The sequence below is a fragment of the Sander lucioperca genome, chromosome 15, assembly GCF_008315115.2.
Source record: "Sander lucioperca isolate FBNREF2018 chromosome 15, SLUC_FBN_1.2, whole genome shotgun sequence".
Taxonomy (NCBI): domain Eukaryota; kingdom Metazoa; phylum Chordata; class Actinopteri; order Perciformes; family Percidae; genus Sander; species Sander lucioperca.
In genome coordinates, this window is record NC_050187.1 from 3,021,320 (window position 1) to 3,039,047 (window position 17,728).

The window sequence follows — 17,728 nt, forward strand, 5'->3', positions numbered from 1 at the left end:
TATTCCTTGACTGAAAAGTAACCCTGTAGCAATAATACACAATAAAAGCAAAGTTATTGTAGAGTATGTGTGTGTACCTGAAGCGTCCCCGGGGTCTCTCTGATTGGATGGACATGTAGCTGGTGCTACTGATGCGAGAGGCACTGCTGGTTCGAGAGATGGCTGACACGTCGCTGACATCACTGTCTGAGGACTTATGGGAAATGTTCTCACTGCTCCTCCTCTGGTCCTTGTAGAGCTGCAGGAAACAGATATCACACAAAATGTTGCTATACTAGCACTAGGGCTGGATACTGAATACAATTTTACTTTTTAGGCACTGACCGAATTGCCTCCTTAGCATCGAGTATCGAAAAAATGCCTCGTCATTCAGTATCAAATTTCAATACCTAAAGAGTAAATCTCATCAGCCAATAAGCATGCAGCGTGTTTCTACCAAGATCTAATTATAATTCATATGTACTATATGTGTAATTGTTGTATAACTTGTAGAGGGTGTACTTTTTCCCCTCTTTTTTTGAGCGGAGCTGCTCAGAAACGCAAAATGAATTACAGTGTAAATTGACAATATAGTTCTATCATATCAAATTGTATCGTATGGTATCGTATGATACCGTATTGTATCGTATCGTGTCATGTGGTATTGTGTTGGATTGTATAGTATTGTATCGTATCGTATGGTTCCGTATTGTATCATACTGTGTCGTACAGTATTGTATCGTGCCGTACTGTATGGTATCGTATCGTGTCATATTGTATTGTATCGCATCGTATGGTATGGTATGGTATGGTATGGTATCGTGTTGTGTTGTATCGTATTGTATCGTATCGTGTCGTATCGTATGGTACCGTATTGTATGGTATCGCATTGTATTGTATCGTGTCATATTGTATTGTATTGTATCATATGGTATCGTATTGTATTGTGTCGAATCGTATAGTATCGTATTGTATCGTGTCGTATCGTCGACTCCCTGGCTTATCGCACATTTTAATGGAACTAAGCCATCGTTACGGTCACCAATTACACCTGTGATTTTCCAGCAATGCCAAGTCAAAATGTCTAATTCAGAAAAGGACTGTCAGAGACTCCGGGAGATGTACAGTACACCATACAGCCCTCAGAAAATGTTTAATAAGTTAGGCAAATAAGTAAAAATGCCTGTGTGGGTGTTCCAAGGGTGTGTACGGCTTTCAAAGTTGCCGCTTATTGCAATATTAATTTTTCCCATCTAGCTTAAATGCAATTCATCATAATCATTACATTTAGTATATTGTCAAATTAATGATACACTAGTCATTTTAATGTCTTAGTACAATGGTGGTCTACAGGAAGCCCATAACCTTAATGGATTGTAATGGCACAGTCTCATTGGTTATATCACATTGTAAGTATTGATATTAGTTTTAAAGGAGAGTTCCTGTCATTCCATGATCACAATGCTGTTTCAGACACTTTTCCACATTTGGAAAGACACTATTTAAACATACTAAGTATTAGTTTGAAGTTGATGTTTCAAAAGCTTATATCAGACAAACCCCTATCTGTTCTGCAGACATTAACAATTCAGATTTTGTAACAGATTTAAAAAGCTATTGTAAATCTCAAAATGATTAAGCCTGCTACACGTTTTCATCCATATCATAGCATTACTAGCACTTTTAGTCACTTTGTGCTGATGATTTATAGCGTCAGATTTAAATCATTTCACATTCAGTCAGCTGGAGGATGGCATTATGCATCACAAAGACAGCACTGACATGATGCATGCAAAAAAAGTGAAACTACTGGCATGTGGACGTGTGAAAGTCAGGATATGGCCGTTAAACTGTCAGTTCTCTGTAAGATAGGGATAGGAAAAACAGCCAGTATGGATTATACACTTCTGTATTTGAGCTGCTAGGTGCATTCTTCAGTGACTGCCCAGCTGGAACCAATTCATTTTATTGAGTGGTCTTCACCATTACTGTAAGATAATTTATTACTTTCTTAGACAGTAAATGCAATTCATTGCGACGCACTTGAGCAACATTATGGCTCATGCTCTCTGCCTGGAACCCTCATAGTCCCGCTCCATTCTCCTGATGAGTTGGTTTAAACCCTTGTGTTGTCCTCGGATCGAATTTGATCTCTTTTCAAAGTTTCTATGTTGGAAATTTGGGTTTCTTTTAACCAAATTGCCCAAAAATAACATGGTTGGTCCCATACAACACATTTTGCAAGTAAAAATGGTTTTATTTAGTTTCATAGCATTTGAGAAAAAGGTAGGGTTAGGTTTTAAATGGTTTCAAAACAGTATCCTGACTAAACTTTGACAAAACTCTCCCTCTGATCTTAACTATTAGTCAAAATAATTCACAATTTCTGCTATTTAATTCAAAAATGTGGTATTAAATCATATGAATGAGGCTCCAGTGAGCTTTTTTGTACATCTTGACATGCTACATATGTGTACCACGTTTCGTTAGTCTACGTTAAACGTACTGCAGGGGCTCATTTTTTCAATTTTTTATTGTAGTGGGCGCTAGCGAGTCATTTTTGTGCGCCTATTACCAAAACCCTTAAAATACGTAAATTTTCACCAGGCAAAAAAAGAAGAATTCCTTCAGTTTCAATAGGGCCTGCGCCGCTGTCGGCGCTCGGGCCCTAAATATTTGTGGCCCACCTCCCGTTTGTTCTTGAGGGCTCGGTCCAGGTCCTGCTGGCTGGAGGTGGTGACAGCAGCTGATGCCCGGTTGGAATGAACCCTCATCTGGAGCTGACGAACACACTCCTCTGCTACCAGGGCTACACACACACACACACACACACACACACACACACACACACACACAAAATACAAGAAACTCAGTTGGTTGTTTTGGTCTTAGCCAACTAAGATTTCTTTAGTCGATTAGTCATTTTTTTACGCTTTTTCATGCCGAATGACTTATTTCCAAGGAACTTATGAGCACGTCTCTGCTAAACACAAGATTTAAAGTGGTGCTTTTGCATGATTCTTTGTGGGAAAAACCTGATTAAATCAACTAATCGATTCTTGGACAAAATCATGCGAGTGTTAGTCGACTAAGAATTTATTTAGTCGAGGACAGCCCTGCCAGAACTCAATAAGCTCCTACTTAATCTGACACTGCACTTCACATTGCAGAACGTAAATCTTCACTCCTGAAAAAGATGGAACCAGTAACATTGATGTCACCTTTCAGCATGGACAGGTAATCAATCTGTATTCATTAATCTCGCCTCATTTAGGTCAAACAGTGAGTGTAACATTTTCGTAAATAGTAGCAGTCGCAGTCATAGGACTATTTTTCCACTAGCAGTTAATCTCAGAATTCTCTTTTTTTTTTTTTAAATTAGACTTTAAAAAAAAAGTCAGAATTCTGACTTTAATCTTAGAATTCTGAGAAAAAAGTCAGAATGGTGAGAAAAGAATAAAACTCATTCTGCGTTCCAGGCAACCCGTAACTCGTGTTTTCACAACCTTCTTCCCGTGAAAGTGCCCTGGAACGGCAGTCAAACCCGTAACTTACTACTCGTGAACTCGTATCAGATCGTCGTACTACCACTTACAGTTTTTGACGTCACACACACATAAACAACAATGTCGACCCCTGTTGATACTGTACAGACGCTGGTGATTAACGGTGAGAAATAGAAACAGACATAAATAGGCAACGTAAAGTAATTCCGCACATTGTAATCAAAACAATACACATACGATTGTGTACTACTACAGGTTATGTTTATTAAATGAAGCCCAAAATATGTTGCCGACTAGAAATCGCTAGTATCAGCTAGCCCTAGCTAACGTCAACAGTAGGTAGCTGCTAGCTAATGCTAACGCTAGCTAGAAGGGTTTGTGGTGACTTTGCCTGGAACCCTACCAAGTCGTTCAGCATCAGAACACAAATACATTTTTTCACGTGGCCCTAATCCTCTTCCATAGGGGATAGCTGGGAAAAAAAATGTCTGTGTGTGTATAGACAATTATTTATTAAATTATTATTTAATTAATTATTTATTTTGAGTAATGTTTAACTAATGCATTGCATTACACCATGTTGGGTTTTATATACCATCTGGACCATAGTACGGTCTGTTGTATGGTATTGTACAGTATCTCTTGTTTGTACATGCTGTCTGTGTTTGTTTGTTTTTACTATGGCTGCAGCATGGGTTTAGTGCCCAAGACAACAGCACATACCTTGTTCTACGGTGCTGCTCTGGGGGGGAAGCTGTGGTAGTTGCCTCGATCTTCGGGCTGAGGAGGACGTCACTGAGGAGGAAAGAGACGCACCACCTTGGAGGTGGCCCCTGACACAAAATAAAGAAGAATGAACGAAAGCAAGGATGAAAAGAATGGAGAGAAAATGAAATTAAAGTCAATATAGTTTGTGATCCAGGTTGTGCACTGCAGCACCGGTCCCCTTCTGGTTGGATTTCCTGAGTTAATCCTATTCAGAGTATTATTTTGACATGACAAGTGGTTGAAATTCACCTGAAGGAAGACAAAAACTGAACAGAACACACAGATATTAACCAATGGAACCTGCTGTCATTTCATCAGGGGTGGTTCTAGAGGTGGGGGGTGGGGGGGGGGGGTAATGCCCTCGTAATATTAAGCCTCGACCCCCCTCTGGCCTCCCTAACTGTGGCAAATACTGTCATACATTTTTAACCCCACATTTATCCCTAAAGAGGGGATATTATTCATGTACAGTGATAAATAAAATTTAGGAATGAGTATTCTTGTGTTTTATTGTTATATGTGTATTGTTGGCCTGTTGTAGAACCAAATCTATTGAGGGTTGGTGGTATGTAACACTTGTGCTTAATATATTTGGTTCCCCTAAAATCGCATGTGGCCCCAGCCTGGCCCCTCCATTTAAAATGGTCTAGAACTGCCACTGCATTTAATTTTTCTTGTCTTAAAACGTGTAACATCATATATAAAGTTGCATGAAAAATGAAGTGACAGAATGTCGCTATGGGAAAAGCATCAGTCGTGGAAAATGCAAGCACAGCAACAATAGTTTAGTGAGAAATCAGTATCAACAACATATTCTCAGAGTGAAGAAAAAGTGAAGCTTGTTCAGGGGTTGATGGTGAGGGATCCTGTTGCAGAAAGAGCAGCAAATAACACAAGAAGAACACATAGCGAAGGTGAAAGCCTTCAAGCACAAATCCCACCATATCTGCAGACATCCATTCACTGTAATCCATTCTCACAACAGACCAGATAACAGGGGCTTCCTATTTCACAGTGAATTACCAATAGTTTGTCTTTTTGCATTTTGCTCCAATCCGATCAATCACATGTTCTCAAAAAACAAATATCATTTCATTATTCCATTATGTATTAAATGTTTAAAAATATGGATATCATTTTCATTTTTTTACATGGATGCATCAACAGTTGCATTGCATAAAACATTTTACTTATCGACTCTGCCATTATACTCAGAATATGGCAGGAGAATAATATACTGCTGCTTAATCTATGAATTTTGTTATAATTCCATTACACTTTTTCAGATGTTATTTGAGGAATGTTGAAACAGACCAAAATATGCAAAACGGGCATTTAACATTCAGGGGCAAAGCGAAGGGGTGGTTTCTGGTGCTGCAGCAACGAATGTTTTCTCAAAAGTCCTCAATCTTTTTAGGTTTTTAAAATAACTTCAACTTTGTGTCACATCCCCTCAGTCTCTCTGACTGGACCGGCAAATCTAAATTTCTGTTACTAGGGAAATATTGCCAATTTATTCTGTGAACTCTACTGAAAACAGGTTTCAAGATTAGTAATGCTGTTTACGTCAAATTCTTACCCTACCTATATTATGTAGCCTAACTTAAAAATAGTAACATCAGACAGTTTTTGCCTATTTTTAGGTGGCAGGAGTGAAAATGAGTCATCCTCAACATTTGTGTTCTGGTTTCAGAATGAAGAAGACAGTTTGAGAACAATTTTATCACGTTTTTCCCATGATGTACAGATTTTACGGCATTCTTATATGGCTTAATTAGCCCCGAATGTTTACAACGTGTGGCCTGCCCCTGTTAACATCCACTCAAAAACTTAACACTTACACATTCATACTCAGAAATGACTAAACAATGACCTGTGAGTGCCCACATATATCCACACAACACATATACTGTACAGCCACATATACATCCACAAACATACAACAGCAGCAGCGCCCAAGGCTGTAATGTCGCAAAGACAGGTCACAGAAAAACACACAAACACAAACAGGTGAACGTATGAAGGAGTGAGAGAGCAGCCCAGTCTTGTTCCTCTCCACCACAGTATCTCTAGTAAATCAACTGCCTCTGTTTCAATGGGTTGGACATGTGGCACTCATTCAAGGGGAATCCCCTTACCAAGGGGCCGCAGAGGGGCCTTCTTTCCTCTGGAGCCCCTTAAGATGGAGGTGGGCTTGATTCTGGTACAGACACAAACACACACACACACGCAGTGTGCCATACAAACCCAAAGCCCCGCAACACAGTGTGGAAGCAGCAGCATGCAGGAACGAAAATGGGAAGAAAGATGGGATTGAGGAAAAATGGAAGAAAAAAAAAAGCAACAGAAGACAAATAAATAAAAAGTCATCCAAATTATGTGACAATCAAGTGAAATGTCTTGAAAACAATTGGATGGATTGCCATTTAATTCGATACAGACCTTCAAGTACTCCACAAGATGAATTGTAATAACTTTTAATATTACACTACCACCAGGTCAACATTTTAGTTTGCCCAATCCTTTAGTTTATGACCGAATACCTGAAAAAGTCATTCCTGTCATCTGTAAATGTAGCCTACTTTGTTGTTGAGTGCTACTGTAATTAGCAAATGTATGCTAACATGGTAAGAACATCATTGTCACGGCACAATCGTTTCCTATTGTTTGCCAGGCTGAGGTGGGTTTGGCTTACCTGCGTCACAGGGCGGTAGGAGTTTACAAAAGCGGAAGTTGACGACAGACTGGGGTGCCAGTCGTTTTTTTGGAAGAGAGACACGTGCGAATGTCGTGACGAAGATTTTCCTTTTTCCCCATCAAGTTGTGTTAAAGTTTTGTCCGTGTCTTAAATGTCTACAAATGAACTGTCAACGGAGTGTCTGGTTGATTAGCCCCAGAGCAAGGAGTGAGCTGGTCGGAAGACGGACCAAAGCAACAGTCCAGCTACGACAAGAGGTAGACCTTGCAACCTTTACTTTCGGCCTGGTGGGCTAGCGCTCAGTTCTGTAGTTTCATATGTGCGGGCTAACAAAACTCTGGAAGCCATAGACGTACCGATAATATCAAGTTTTCCCAGGGTTGTGGTTATGCCGTGACAATCATAAACATTATACCTGCTAAACATCAGCATGTTAGCATACTGACATTAGCATTTAGCAACACTGTGCTAAAAGGAATACTTTGTCCATTTGGGCCAGCTCTGTGTCATCTTTATGTGGGCAGTGTGTTTAGATGAACGGTGTTTGGCTTTCCTCTGTTGGTTGTGTCATCCGACGGATATCGGCAGACCTCCGCTGCTCTGCTCAGCTGGGAGCTCCGTGTGCTGCGGCCACAGAAGGAAACCACACACAGTTCATCTGCACACACATCCCAGCCTGCCAGGACACAGAGCTTGATTTAAACCAGCAGAATATCGCTTTAAGAGGGACAGCCTCGCAGAGCTGCCAGTGTGGCTGGGGAGAAATTCAAGCTGGTCCTGTGCTTTAATACTTGGCTGAATTTATTTGGGTATGAACTATGAACTACATGCCTCAAAATACATAAATCATATTTAAAATCTGCATCATCTGCCAGTTATATACCAATACATGTTTACTTTTCCACTATCAAACGAGGTCCATGGTGTATTGTGTGAATGGCCATAACAGGAAAAAGATTCAGAATTCCTGCTTTAACCTAAAGCCCCATTTGGACTGCATTAATCTCTTGGGAAGGTGATGTGATTTCCTACGTTGGTCAGTGATTTTAATCTTGTCCGGAGCGTGTATGTGGGTAATTCGTCACCCACATCCCAGTATTAATTACAGGCAAACTGTAGCCTGGAAATCCAGACCCAAATCCGAAAGATTAAGGGTCTGGCACTGAGTAATGAAAATGGCCCAACTCGAGGGGTGGCACCAAGCATGCATTTGAAAATCTCACTACACGCAATTGGATAACACTACGACCAATCACAACAATACACGGGGTGACGTATCCAGCCCCATACGCTTAGCTACCAGCGGAGCTAACTGGTAGATTAAACTCTTGCCGTATCCGGTCGGCAAAACAGCAAAAACGTCCTTCTTGCAAAGGAACGATTTGAGCGCTGTCTTCTCTTCCTCTTTTCTCTCCCTGCGCGACTCCCCTTTAACTCTCCCGCGCTCCCCCTGGGGAGGTTTTTGTCTTTCTCTTTTGGCTGTGGATTGTCCATGTGTATTACAACTATATCCTGTAATTTCCTGAGGGTAAAAATGCTGTCCAGAACTGTAAGTTAAATTAAAGCGGAGAACGGTGAATATTTTATTCCCCACATCCCTCTGTAATAGGGGTGTCGCGATTCTCCAAAACAACAGTTTGAGTTTCTCAGAGTTTATGAGGTGCAATTGAAAGCACCATTAGTTTAACGAGGTGCACATGTATACATCATGAAGTTCGTTGGAGCCCATGTGCTTTACCTTTGTTGTAAGTTTATATAACTCACTCACAGGGAAGGCAAAAATGTTGCTACGCAGGTGACTTCAGGGAAGCAGGAGGATTTTCTGTTGCTCATTTTGATCGGTTTTCGATTTAAATCGCGACACCCTTACTGTGTACTGTGTAATATTAATTCTGCATGAATGGGGCTTGAGACTAACTTACAGTAAAAAAGAGGGCTTCTAACAGATTGGAAAAGCTACCAGCATTAGAGTCAACTAGAATTTTGTAGTTGGACGTGTAATTTCAAGTTCCCACCAATGACTTCATACCCTACTGTTTGACATGTGCTGAGCCTACAGTACATGCCTTACCTGCCATTGTCAGGGAGCTTCCTGCCAAGAGCCTGACACACAGGTATCTCCAAGGTCCGAGGCTGCCTGGAGAATGGTGGATGAGCAAAGGGAACAATACACAAAGAGAAAAAAAAAATATGGAAGGATGGATGAGATGGAAGAGAGCATGATGGAGGATACATCATTTTGATTTAGAAGAGGCTGACTCTGTCAGCAGGCTGTCATTGGCCTTACAAGTTTATGATCTGGAAAACAGGAAATAGGAGGCATGCTGTGATGGATGGTGTGATTGTGGTATGAATAAGGGGTGTCACACACTCATGCTTCATCTGTAACTGTGCCTGTGTGTGTGCGTGTGTGTACACGTAAGTGTGTGTGTGTGTATGTGTGTGTGTACCTCTTCTTTGTACTGATGTGAATTAAAGTCTCTTGAGTAGGAAGTGGCATCCATATTCTCCATTCATGGACATGAAGATGACAAGGATGATACATGCACCGCCACACACACACACACACACACACACACACACACACACACACACACACACACAGTCACACTTCTGATATGAATTATGGACATTTCTGAGCACTAAGCCTTGAAAAAGAGAGACTTCTTAAAGACTGAGAGGAGAAGGCGAGCACACAGAAGCTGCAGATGCAATTCCCAGAACAAAACGTACACTCGAAAAGACTGCAGGAAGCAAACTCAACAAGGCAGGATTTCACACCAAAACCAGTACAAGCTACTAGTTCAGAAGAGAACAAACAAGGGAACTAAAAACCATGAAGGAAGGATAGAAAAGCAACAGGACAAACGTTCGGCAACAACAACCAGGGACGAAAACTATCGCTACAACTCTGCAACAAATTACAAACCAGAAAAACACCACCCACAAGCTGAAAACCCATACAAGCAACCCCCTTTACACGATGTGATTGACACAGTATGAAACAAAGTAGAACTTGTCTATGCCTACTGGACACTGACTTTTATTTTGACAAGTTCTACATTGTACATCATGTTCACTTTCACTGTGTCCAGCTCATTGACCACAAATCAGGAGTTTAGGCTTAGCAATAGGAAGCTAAATTGCAAAACATGACAAGAATAGCTTGTGAGTGTATCTTGTATTTTGGTAAAATAAAGTGAATGAGAAGATTGATACCACACTCATATCTGCGTCAAATATGAAGCTAAAGCCAAGAGATATTAGCATAGCCTAGCATACAGACTTGAAATAGAGGAAAACAGCTATGGCTATGTTCCAGGTAACAAAATCCACCTCCACAGTCCTAACAGTACCTCCACAGCTCCCTGATCAGTCCCTCCAGAAAAACGCGATTATGCGATTGCATAATTCAATGCATAATCAGCCAAAGTCCGCATATTTATACGTATTTTTTCAAATGGGGCTTGCATGATTTCATGATCCCTGCATTTTCGTTGCAAAAAAATCACATATATCTTAGCAGAAAGTTGAAAAATGTTGCGTTTACTTCACACAAGAGCAGCCATTTTACCCTGTTGCCATGGGAACGTGAAGTGACGTAATTACTCAACGTGAACATCATCGAAAAGCTGCAAATCCCGCGATGAAGCCATGATGAAACCGCAGTTTTTGCAAGTTCCCGCAATTTTTGCAAGTTCCCGCAATTTCATTGCATAAAATTGCATAAATATCCCGCATATTCCATCGCATTTTTTTAAGAAAACGTGCCGCATAATCAAGGATTTTTGCCTGCAATAATCACAAAAAAACTCAAAAAAGCACATTATGTCTCGTTTGTTAACCCATTCCTTTGGGCCGATCCAGGCTAGTTGATTCCCCCTGATTGGAGTCGTTATGCTAAGCTAAGCTAACTTTGTCCTGGCTGTAACTTCATACTTAACAGACAAATATGAGTGGTATGGATCTTCTTATCGAACTCTCAGCAAAAAAAACTTTTCCTTTAAAGGCATTTGCACTAAATAAGGCTAAAGTAAGTTAAATTGTACTTGTTTTATTTGATACAAGATAAAGTCACTCACTACACTTTTATCAGAGTAGAATAAGTTGGAATAGTTTAGGTTGCAAATTCACTCCCAGCTAATCAGAAATATCACAACTCAGCAAAGAGATTGGTGCCAGCTGGGAATATGAGGAAGAGCTTGACATCTGCCTGAACCCAATAAGACCCAACTGAACTCAGAGGATTTCAGTCAGTACTGGGTGATGATGTGCCTTGTAAAAAAATATTTCTCCTTTTATTATTTAACACAAAAACGTTTGGGTTTGGTTCATAATGGCATCAGATTTGAAGGCATTAGTCAAGCTCTAAGAGGAAGCGGCTGCGGGTCCACAAAAGGGTACCTGTCATCTTCAGGGGAAGCATGTTGGATAAGAATCCTGGGGCTTGCCGGACGTCTCCGGGGCAGGGAATGGGACAAAGATTTTCTATGTGTACACATACAAAATATATCACCCATATGACCAAATCAGCAAGCCATTACAAAATGAGGAAGCCATGCTATTCCATTATTGGGTATGTACATAGTGAAAAGCTGCCCGCGTGTCTTTGTGCCTGACATGGCTACATGTATTTTTTGGCAACTTGGGGGCAGCAGAACACTGAACAACAATCACCTTATAAAGTAGATATGGCAAACTTGTTAGAGCAAACATTTGCCTATTTACACATCTAGCAGACATGGAGCAATATCAGCTTGTTCTTCGGTCCACCCAACAAATAAAAAGTCCGATATTCCCTCTTCTTTTAGCTCTGTGTTGGTGCCCACCAACTCCCGAGGGAAATATCTGGGTATATGGCAATCCAAAGTTACAATCTTTTGATTACAATATTCCCTTTATGTATATTTGTTTAGCTGTAAACAATCAACAATGTCCTGGCAGTCGCATGCAGATTTGTTGCCAACTAAACACCAACAATAAACCTACACACGACTTCCAGGATAAAGATGAACAGAAGGACTGAGTATTTTGACCCTTATCTTTTACACTGTAGTCACACTACGAAGGTATCCCTTCACAGCCAGTGTGGACAGGATGAATGATTACAGGGACCCACAACTCTCTCAACATTCATATAGCATGTGAGTATTGCAATAAAACAGACTTGAATACATTTTTGTGGATGATGGTTGAGCAAGAAAGCAGCACAGGCACCAGAAATCTCTGGATAAAGCAGGACAGCCGGTCTTATTCAGTGTTAATAAAAAAGACACTGGAGACGGTTATGCTGGTTATAATTAAGGAGTGAAGCTAACAAATTAGATGCACGAGTGGTTGAAGGGTTGATTCCAATGCAGCCTGGACCGTGTGAAGCTAAGCAGGGTAAAGTAGGCCGATTGGTGAAGGGATTCATCTTTAGATACAGTAAATAAGATAAGGTGAACAAGAAGAGGTGCACCGATTCTGTCAGGAAGTCAATCTTTGATGGGTTGTCGAAGTTGTCCAGAAGGTGATACTTCAATGATATGAAATTTGGCTAAATTGTTACAGAGTTAAGCAATAGGCTTGAGCGATCGCTTATATTTTTAAATTATCCAATCGTGGGTACTCTGTCAGTCTGACAGGCTAGCACTACCTACATTGAACACATACTTTTAACATAGTATGCATATGTGGAGAGGCTTCCACTTTAATCAAGGAAATTAGCTACACCGGCTTGGCTGTCCTGCCTCCTGCTTGGCTGACACGCAGCGGTAAGCGTAATGTTATAGCTACATTTTCATTTGACAATACTTCTGTGTTGCTGACAGCAATAGCGTATTGCTACGGTAGCTACACACAGTTGGTTTTGTCATAGTTCAATCAAGCACTCACAGCTCTCTCCTTCTTTCAGCGACTTTCTCGCTAATTCCACATTTGTTTACACGCTATTCAGTTCTGTTAGCTACTTTAGCTACGTAGTTAGCGATGGCTTCTCTCTCTCACTCTCCGGCTCTCTGATGATTAGCGTGTCAAATGTTTAGCTATTCCTCTGCCTCCTTTAGTGATAATTACGGAAGAGGATTAGGGCCACGTGTGAAAAAATGTATTTGAGTTCTGAGATTAAAGTCAGAATTCTGAGAATAAAATCAGAATTAGTTTTTTTTAGACTTTAATCATAGAATTCTGATTGTTAAACTCAGAATTCTTAGATTAAAGTCAGGATTCAGACTTTTTTTTACTTAAAAAAAATCTACTTAGAATTCTGACTTCATTCTCAGAATTCTGACTTTAAATTCAGAACTTAAGTAAATGTTTTCACATGTGGCCCTAATCCTCTTCCGTAGGTAATGTAACTGTAGTTATTTGCCATGTTGGAGGTGATATTATTTAGTTCCTTAGTTCTGATAGTAAGTTAGGTAAAATCGCTTGAGTTATAGGCGTAGGAAAAACCAATCGCTGATTATTTCTTCAATCGTTGATATACGATCTGATCGCCAATCAGCACAAGCCTATTAAGCAATAGAACAAATAAAAGTATGAATTATTATTGCTAATGGATGATCTACTCGTGTCAGTTTTAGAAAACCGTTGCACCTTCATACACAACTTGAGGATTGTGGCAAAACATGGGAGCTGCTGTGTGAAACAGCTGTTTGGAATAATAAAGTGGCGTGTATGGCGATGGGGTCTAGTTAGAGTGAGAAAGGGAGAAGCTAAATCTTCAGTGAGTGTAGGACCATTCAGAAGGGAGAAAGAACTACAAAGACTGGGAAAGGTAAGGGATAAGAGACTACTGGAGCACTACAGGAGGGGTGGTGGGGAACAGAGGCTGGTACCTTTCAGTCTCTGGTGAGGGGGCATGATTGTCTGGAGTCAGACAGTTGGCGCTAGCGCTCCTAACCCTGTCCAGAGAAGGCTGCAGATCACTAGAGGCACCATGGCACAACATGCCATCCAATGGACGGGGAGACAGGAGGAGAGGACAGAAACAAACACAAAGAGAAAAAAACAATGGACAAACAGAAACAAATGTTTTAAAAGAAAGTACGGTTAGAATCCCTAAAACCGTAATGCTATTCTGAGAGGTAAACCATGACTGGCTTGCTGCTGTAAGGATGGGAGTGTCTGTAAAGGCGCTGACACACCAACCCGATTATCGGCCGTCAGACAGTCTGGCGAGGTCGGTGACTCGAGTCTGTTCGGTGTGTTCCGTGCCGTCGTCAGTCGGAGGAGCTATCGGCGTTCATTTTGGCCAATTTGACTTGTTGAATTGGCCAGTGGGCAGTCGGACTCAATGACCAATCTGATTGGTGGAGTGCTAGCCCTTGACTAGCGAATCAGTGCAAGAGAAAACCGGAGCTGACAACGCCAGTATTTTATTATTATTAGCCATCGTATTTTCTTTCGTTCAGCGAGTAATGACAACAACGATCATTCTTGACTACTATCAACACTCTCTGATGAAAACAGTGACTGACGACAGCGTGCTCTGTGTTTACTAGGTCTAGAGAGATGTTCCGTCATTTCCGATTTTCATTTTTTGGGCGACAATACAGATTAGCGTTTTGCTGTTATGGAGACGTATTGCGTCTCGTGCACGCACAGAATGTACGCTCAAGTCGGCGTCGCTTCGGTGTGTTCCGAGGCACTTTTTTGACCCACTCGGGGAGACGGGAGCTGACTGATCAGTCCGACTGACTTTTCTGCCGATGGTCGGCCGTCGGATTGCTGTGTCAGAGACTTAAAGCCCAGTTGAGACCAAAGATTCGTTCACTTGCTAGTCACATTTCTAGTGATGAATTGGCGTTTTATTTCTCTGACTCACGGCTTTGTCCTAGGCGCTCCCTCTCTTCAGTCACTCTCCAGCTCGCTACGCTGTACGTGCTCGCAGGCGCACGTTGAGCCTCCGTTAACAGTTTGTAACAGAAATAAAATGGACTATGGATCATTTTAATTGTAGCTGACTTGACCAGCTGACTTCTCTATTGGCTGTTGAAACAGGTGACGTCTCTTACGTTCTAAGGTCTCTGGAGAGCTGAGACGGGCCGGTTCAGACCGCTGAAACTTTTCTCTGCAAGGTTCTAAAACGGTTTCATCTCATCGCCAATCTTTGGTCTGAACTGGGCTTAAGTTGTCATGGTTGTCATGAAAATGATTCAGAGTAGAAATGTGTTTGTTTGATTCCAATTGATGGAATGCACTTTTCTCAAAACCTGGCACGGTTTACGCTCTAACTAATAATAATAATCTGAGTGTGAGATAACTATCTCACTACCTCACACATTACAATATTGCACTATTATGCTATTTGCACGCTGGCTACTTCATATTTAAAGTGCTCATATTATGCTCATTTTCAGGTTCATAATTGTATTTCGAGGTTGTATCAGAATAGGTTTACATGGTATAATTTTCAAATAAACACCATATATTTGTTGTACTGCACATTGCTGCAGCTCCTCTTTTCACCCTGTGTGTTGAGCTCTCTGTTTTAGCTACAGAGTGAGGCATCTCACTTCTGTACCATCTTTGTTGGGAGTCGCACATGCGCAGTACCTAGGTAAGGACTACTAGCCAGCCTAGCCGGGCCACGCTAGCAGCTAGACGAGCATTACAACGTGTGTTACAAAGTGACGCACGTTTGTCTCTGAAGTAAAGGCTGGACTACAATAGAGCTGTTTGGAGCAGTTTGTGAACAGTGTTTTCTGTTGGAGATGGTAAGTCCCTTTGGGGTGGACTTTGGGCTTTTTCACTTTGTAAACCTATTACATGCACACACAAAAAAATATAACACAATAAAGGAAAGGGAAAAGCCAAAAAGCATAATATGAGCACTTTAATATGCATATTTCATTGTAGGTTGTACATTTTATTCTACACTTGTATCTACATGTACATTCTTTTCATTCCTCTGAGTATTTTTTTTTTCATTAGGTATTCTGGTATTTTGATCTTTTGTTATCTTATTTTATAATTTTTTTTATCAATCTTATTTATTATTTCTAGTATATTCCTTGTATTTTGTGTATGTGTGTGAGTGAGTGTGTAGGTCCTTGTAACTTGCTGCAGTAACACAGTGAATTAGTTAGTTTGGGATTGTAGTGATACCACAGGATTAATAAAGTCTATCTATCTATCTATCTATCTATCTGTCTATCTATCTGTCTGTCTGTCTGTCTGTCTGTCTATCTAATCTGCACGCATGTGTGTTTCTTACCAAACTGTCACCTCATCTGTGAACATTACAGCGCAGTGTGTGATGGAGCTGCATGTTGCCATGAACATGTGCGATCCCACGACAGAGCGTATGTTTCGACATGCAGGCAGGGTGGAACTAGTCACAGGAGGAAACTTTTTAAAAAAAAAAACCAGCATGCATTTGCAAATGAAACAAAAACAAAAGAAAGGAAAGAAAGCACAGATTGGAAATGAATCTGTGAAGCTCCTGCTGCTGTAAAAAATACTCACATAAAAGGAAGTCCGCAGAGTTCGGAACTCTAATATTGGAGACGATCAACATTTTTACGACAATAAAGGGAGTATGGGCTTCTCCACAGGTTGAGAAAATTTCACACTGGCACCACGAAAATGTGTAAAGGCCTCAGTATGCTTCAAACAAAGTGCTTGTCAAAGATCGGAATTTTAGTGGAGAGAGATTGGGAAGGCAGTTTGGACCCCCTCGAAAAATTGAGATGATTCATCTCAAGGGGTTATCTTCTAATAAATACTTTATGGGAAACATACTCTATATAGTTTGATACATCCAAGAGGAAGCTATGATGGAATACTTTTTGGGAGAACCTATTTTGGGCACCCCTTGGTTTTGGAAGTTCAAATCGCATTCATTCTCTCCATAGACAGTTTAAGTTGACTCATACTGTGGTTGGAGCACTTCCTCGGCTTAGATGGGCATGGGACACTCCCAGTTGAATCAATGGTGAAAAAGATGAACACGTGCATTGGAAAATCTGTGGTTCTTTGATTGAAACGTCAAATGTGTAAGCCTGCGTAAACCTCAGGGTAGACTTTGAGTACTTTGAGTTCCAGGGTGCACGAATCATCCAATCTCTAAGAGTAAACTTGTGTTACAATTTGCATACCGGCAACAGATGGCAGAAGCAAACTATTATAATACAATCTTCAGCTTAAATAAATTCTCTTTTGGATTCTGGCTCAGTTTTAGATGAATTCAGCAGACATTGTGCCGTGTTTGTTCCCAAATGCAACGACAAAGTGTTTTTAAACCTGCTACTGCTCTGATTCATCACTCGGACTGGATTCTTCCCCATAGAGCTCGACAGTGACTTTTTTAACGCCTCTGGTTCCGGTAGTGTTTTCCTCATTCAATTGTTCCATTGATGTTTCAGAAATTGCTTATATAAAGAGATTTACATCTGGAACCGAGCCAACCAACTAAGAGAGATATCATGCCAAAATGTTTTTGAAAATAGTAAAAAAAGGCAAAGACTGTGTACAGAAACTATCATAGACTTTAGTGGGAGGAGCTCGATCTAGCCGTTCGCGGGTTTGCAGGTACGGTAAACATTTTCATGGTATGGTTATGGTTATGCTTAGGATTGTGGGTAGTGTAGTATTTCTCCATAAGATTGCGAATAAAACATGTTTTTCTTAAAACAAGGTTGATTTCATACAGACTTCTAGCTTCTACAGGAGCAGAAACGTTCGTTTCACAACCTCGGAGCTCGCTGTCAGTCTACCTTGGCTGGTTTAGACATTATGGCTGATGATTAAAATCCTTATGGAGAAAATTGAATGGGATTTTTACTTCCAG

At 40.8% G+C, this 17,728-nt stretch overlaps 1 protein-coding gene across 9 annotated transcripts in view; it reads right to left on the minus strand.

Moving 5' to 3' along the window:
* The window catches only part of LOC116044074 (regulating synaptic membrane exocytosis protein 1-like), a 168,711-nt gene that overhangs the window by 14,015 nt on the left and 136,968 nt on the right, over positions 1-17,728 (minus strand). For 2 of the 9 annotated variants that reach the window (XM_035992041.1, XM_035992035.1), the window contains 4 exons: positions 13,773-13,862; positions 4,209-4,318; positions 2,667-2,788; positions 78-238 (listed from right to left, as the gene is read on the minus strand). In XM_035992041.1, the coding sequence (XP_035847934.1) occupies positions 78-238; positions 2,667-2,788; positions 4,209-4,318; positions 13,773-13,862 (483 nt within the window). Of the gene's footprint in view, positions 1-77; positions 239-2,666; positions 2,789-4,208; positions 4,319-9,022; positions 9,089-9,401; positions 9,459-11,355; positions 11,440-13,772; positions 13,863-16,153; positions 16,247-17,728 lie in introns of those variants that run through there. The other 7 variants (XM_035992040.1, XM_035992038.1, XM_035992033.1 and 4 more) reach the window with 7 other exon arrangements.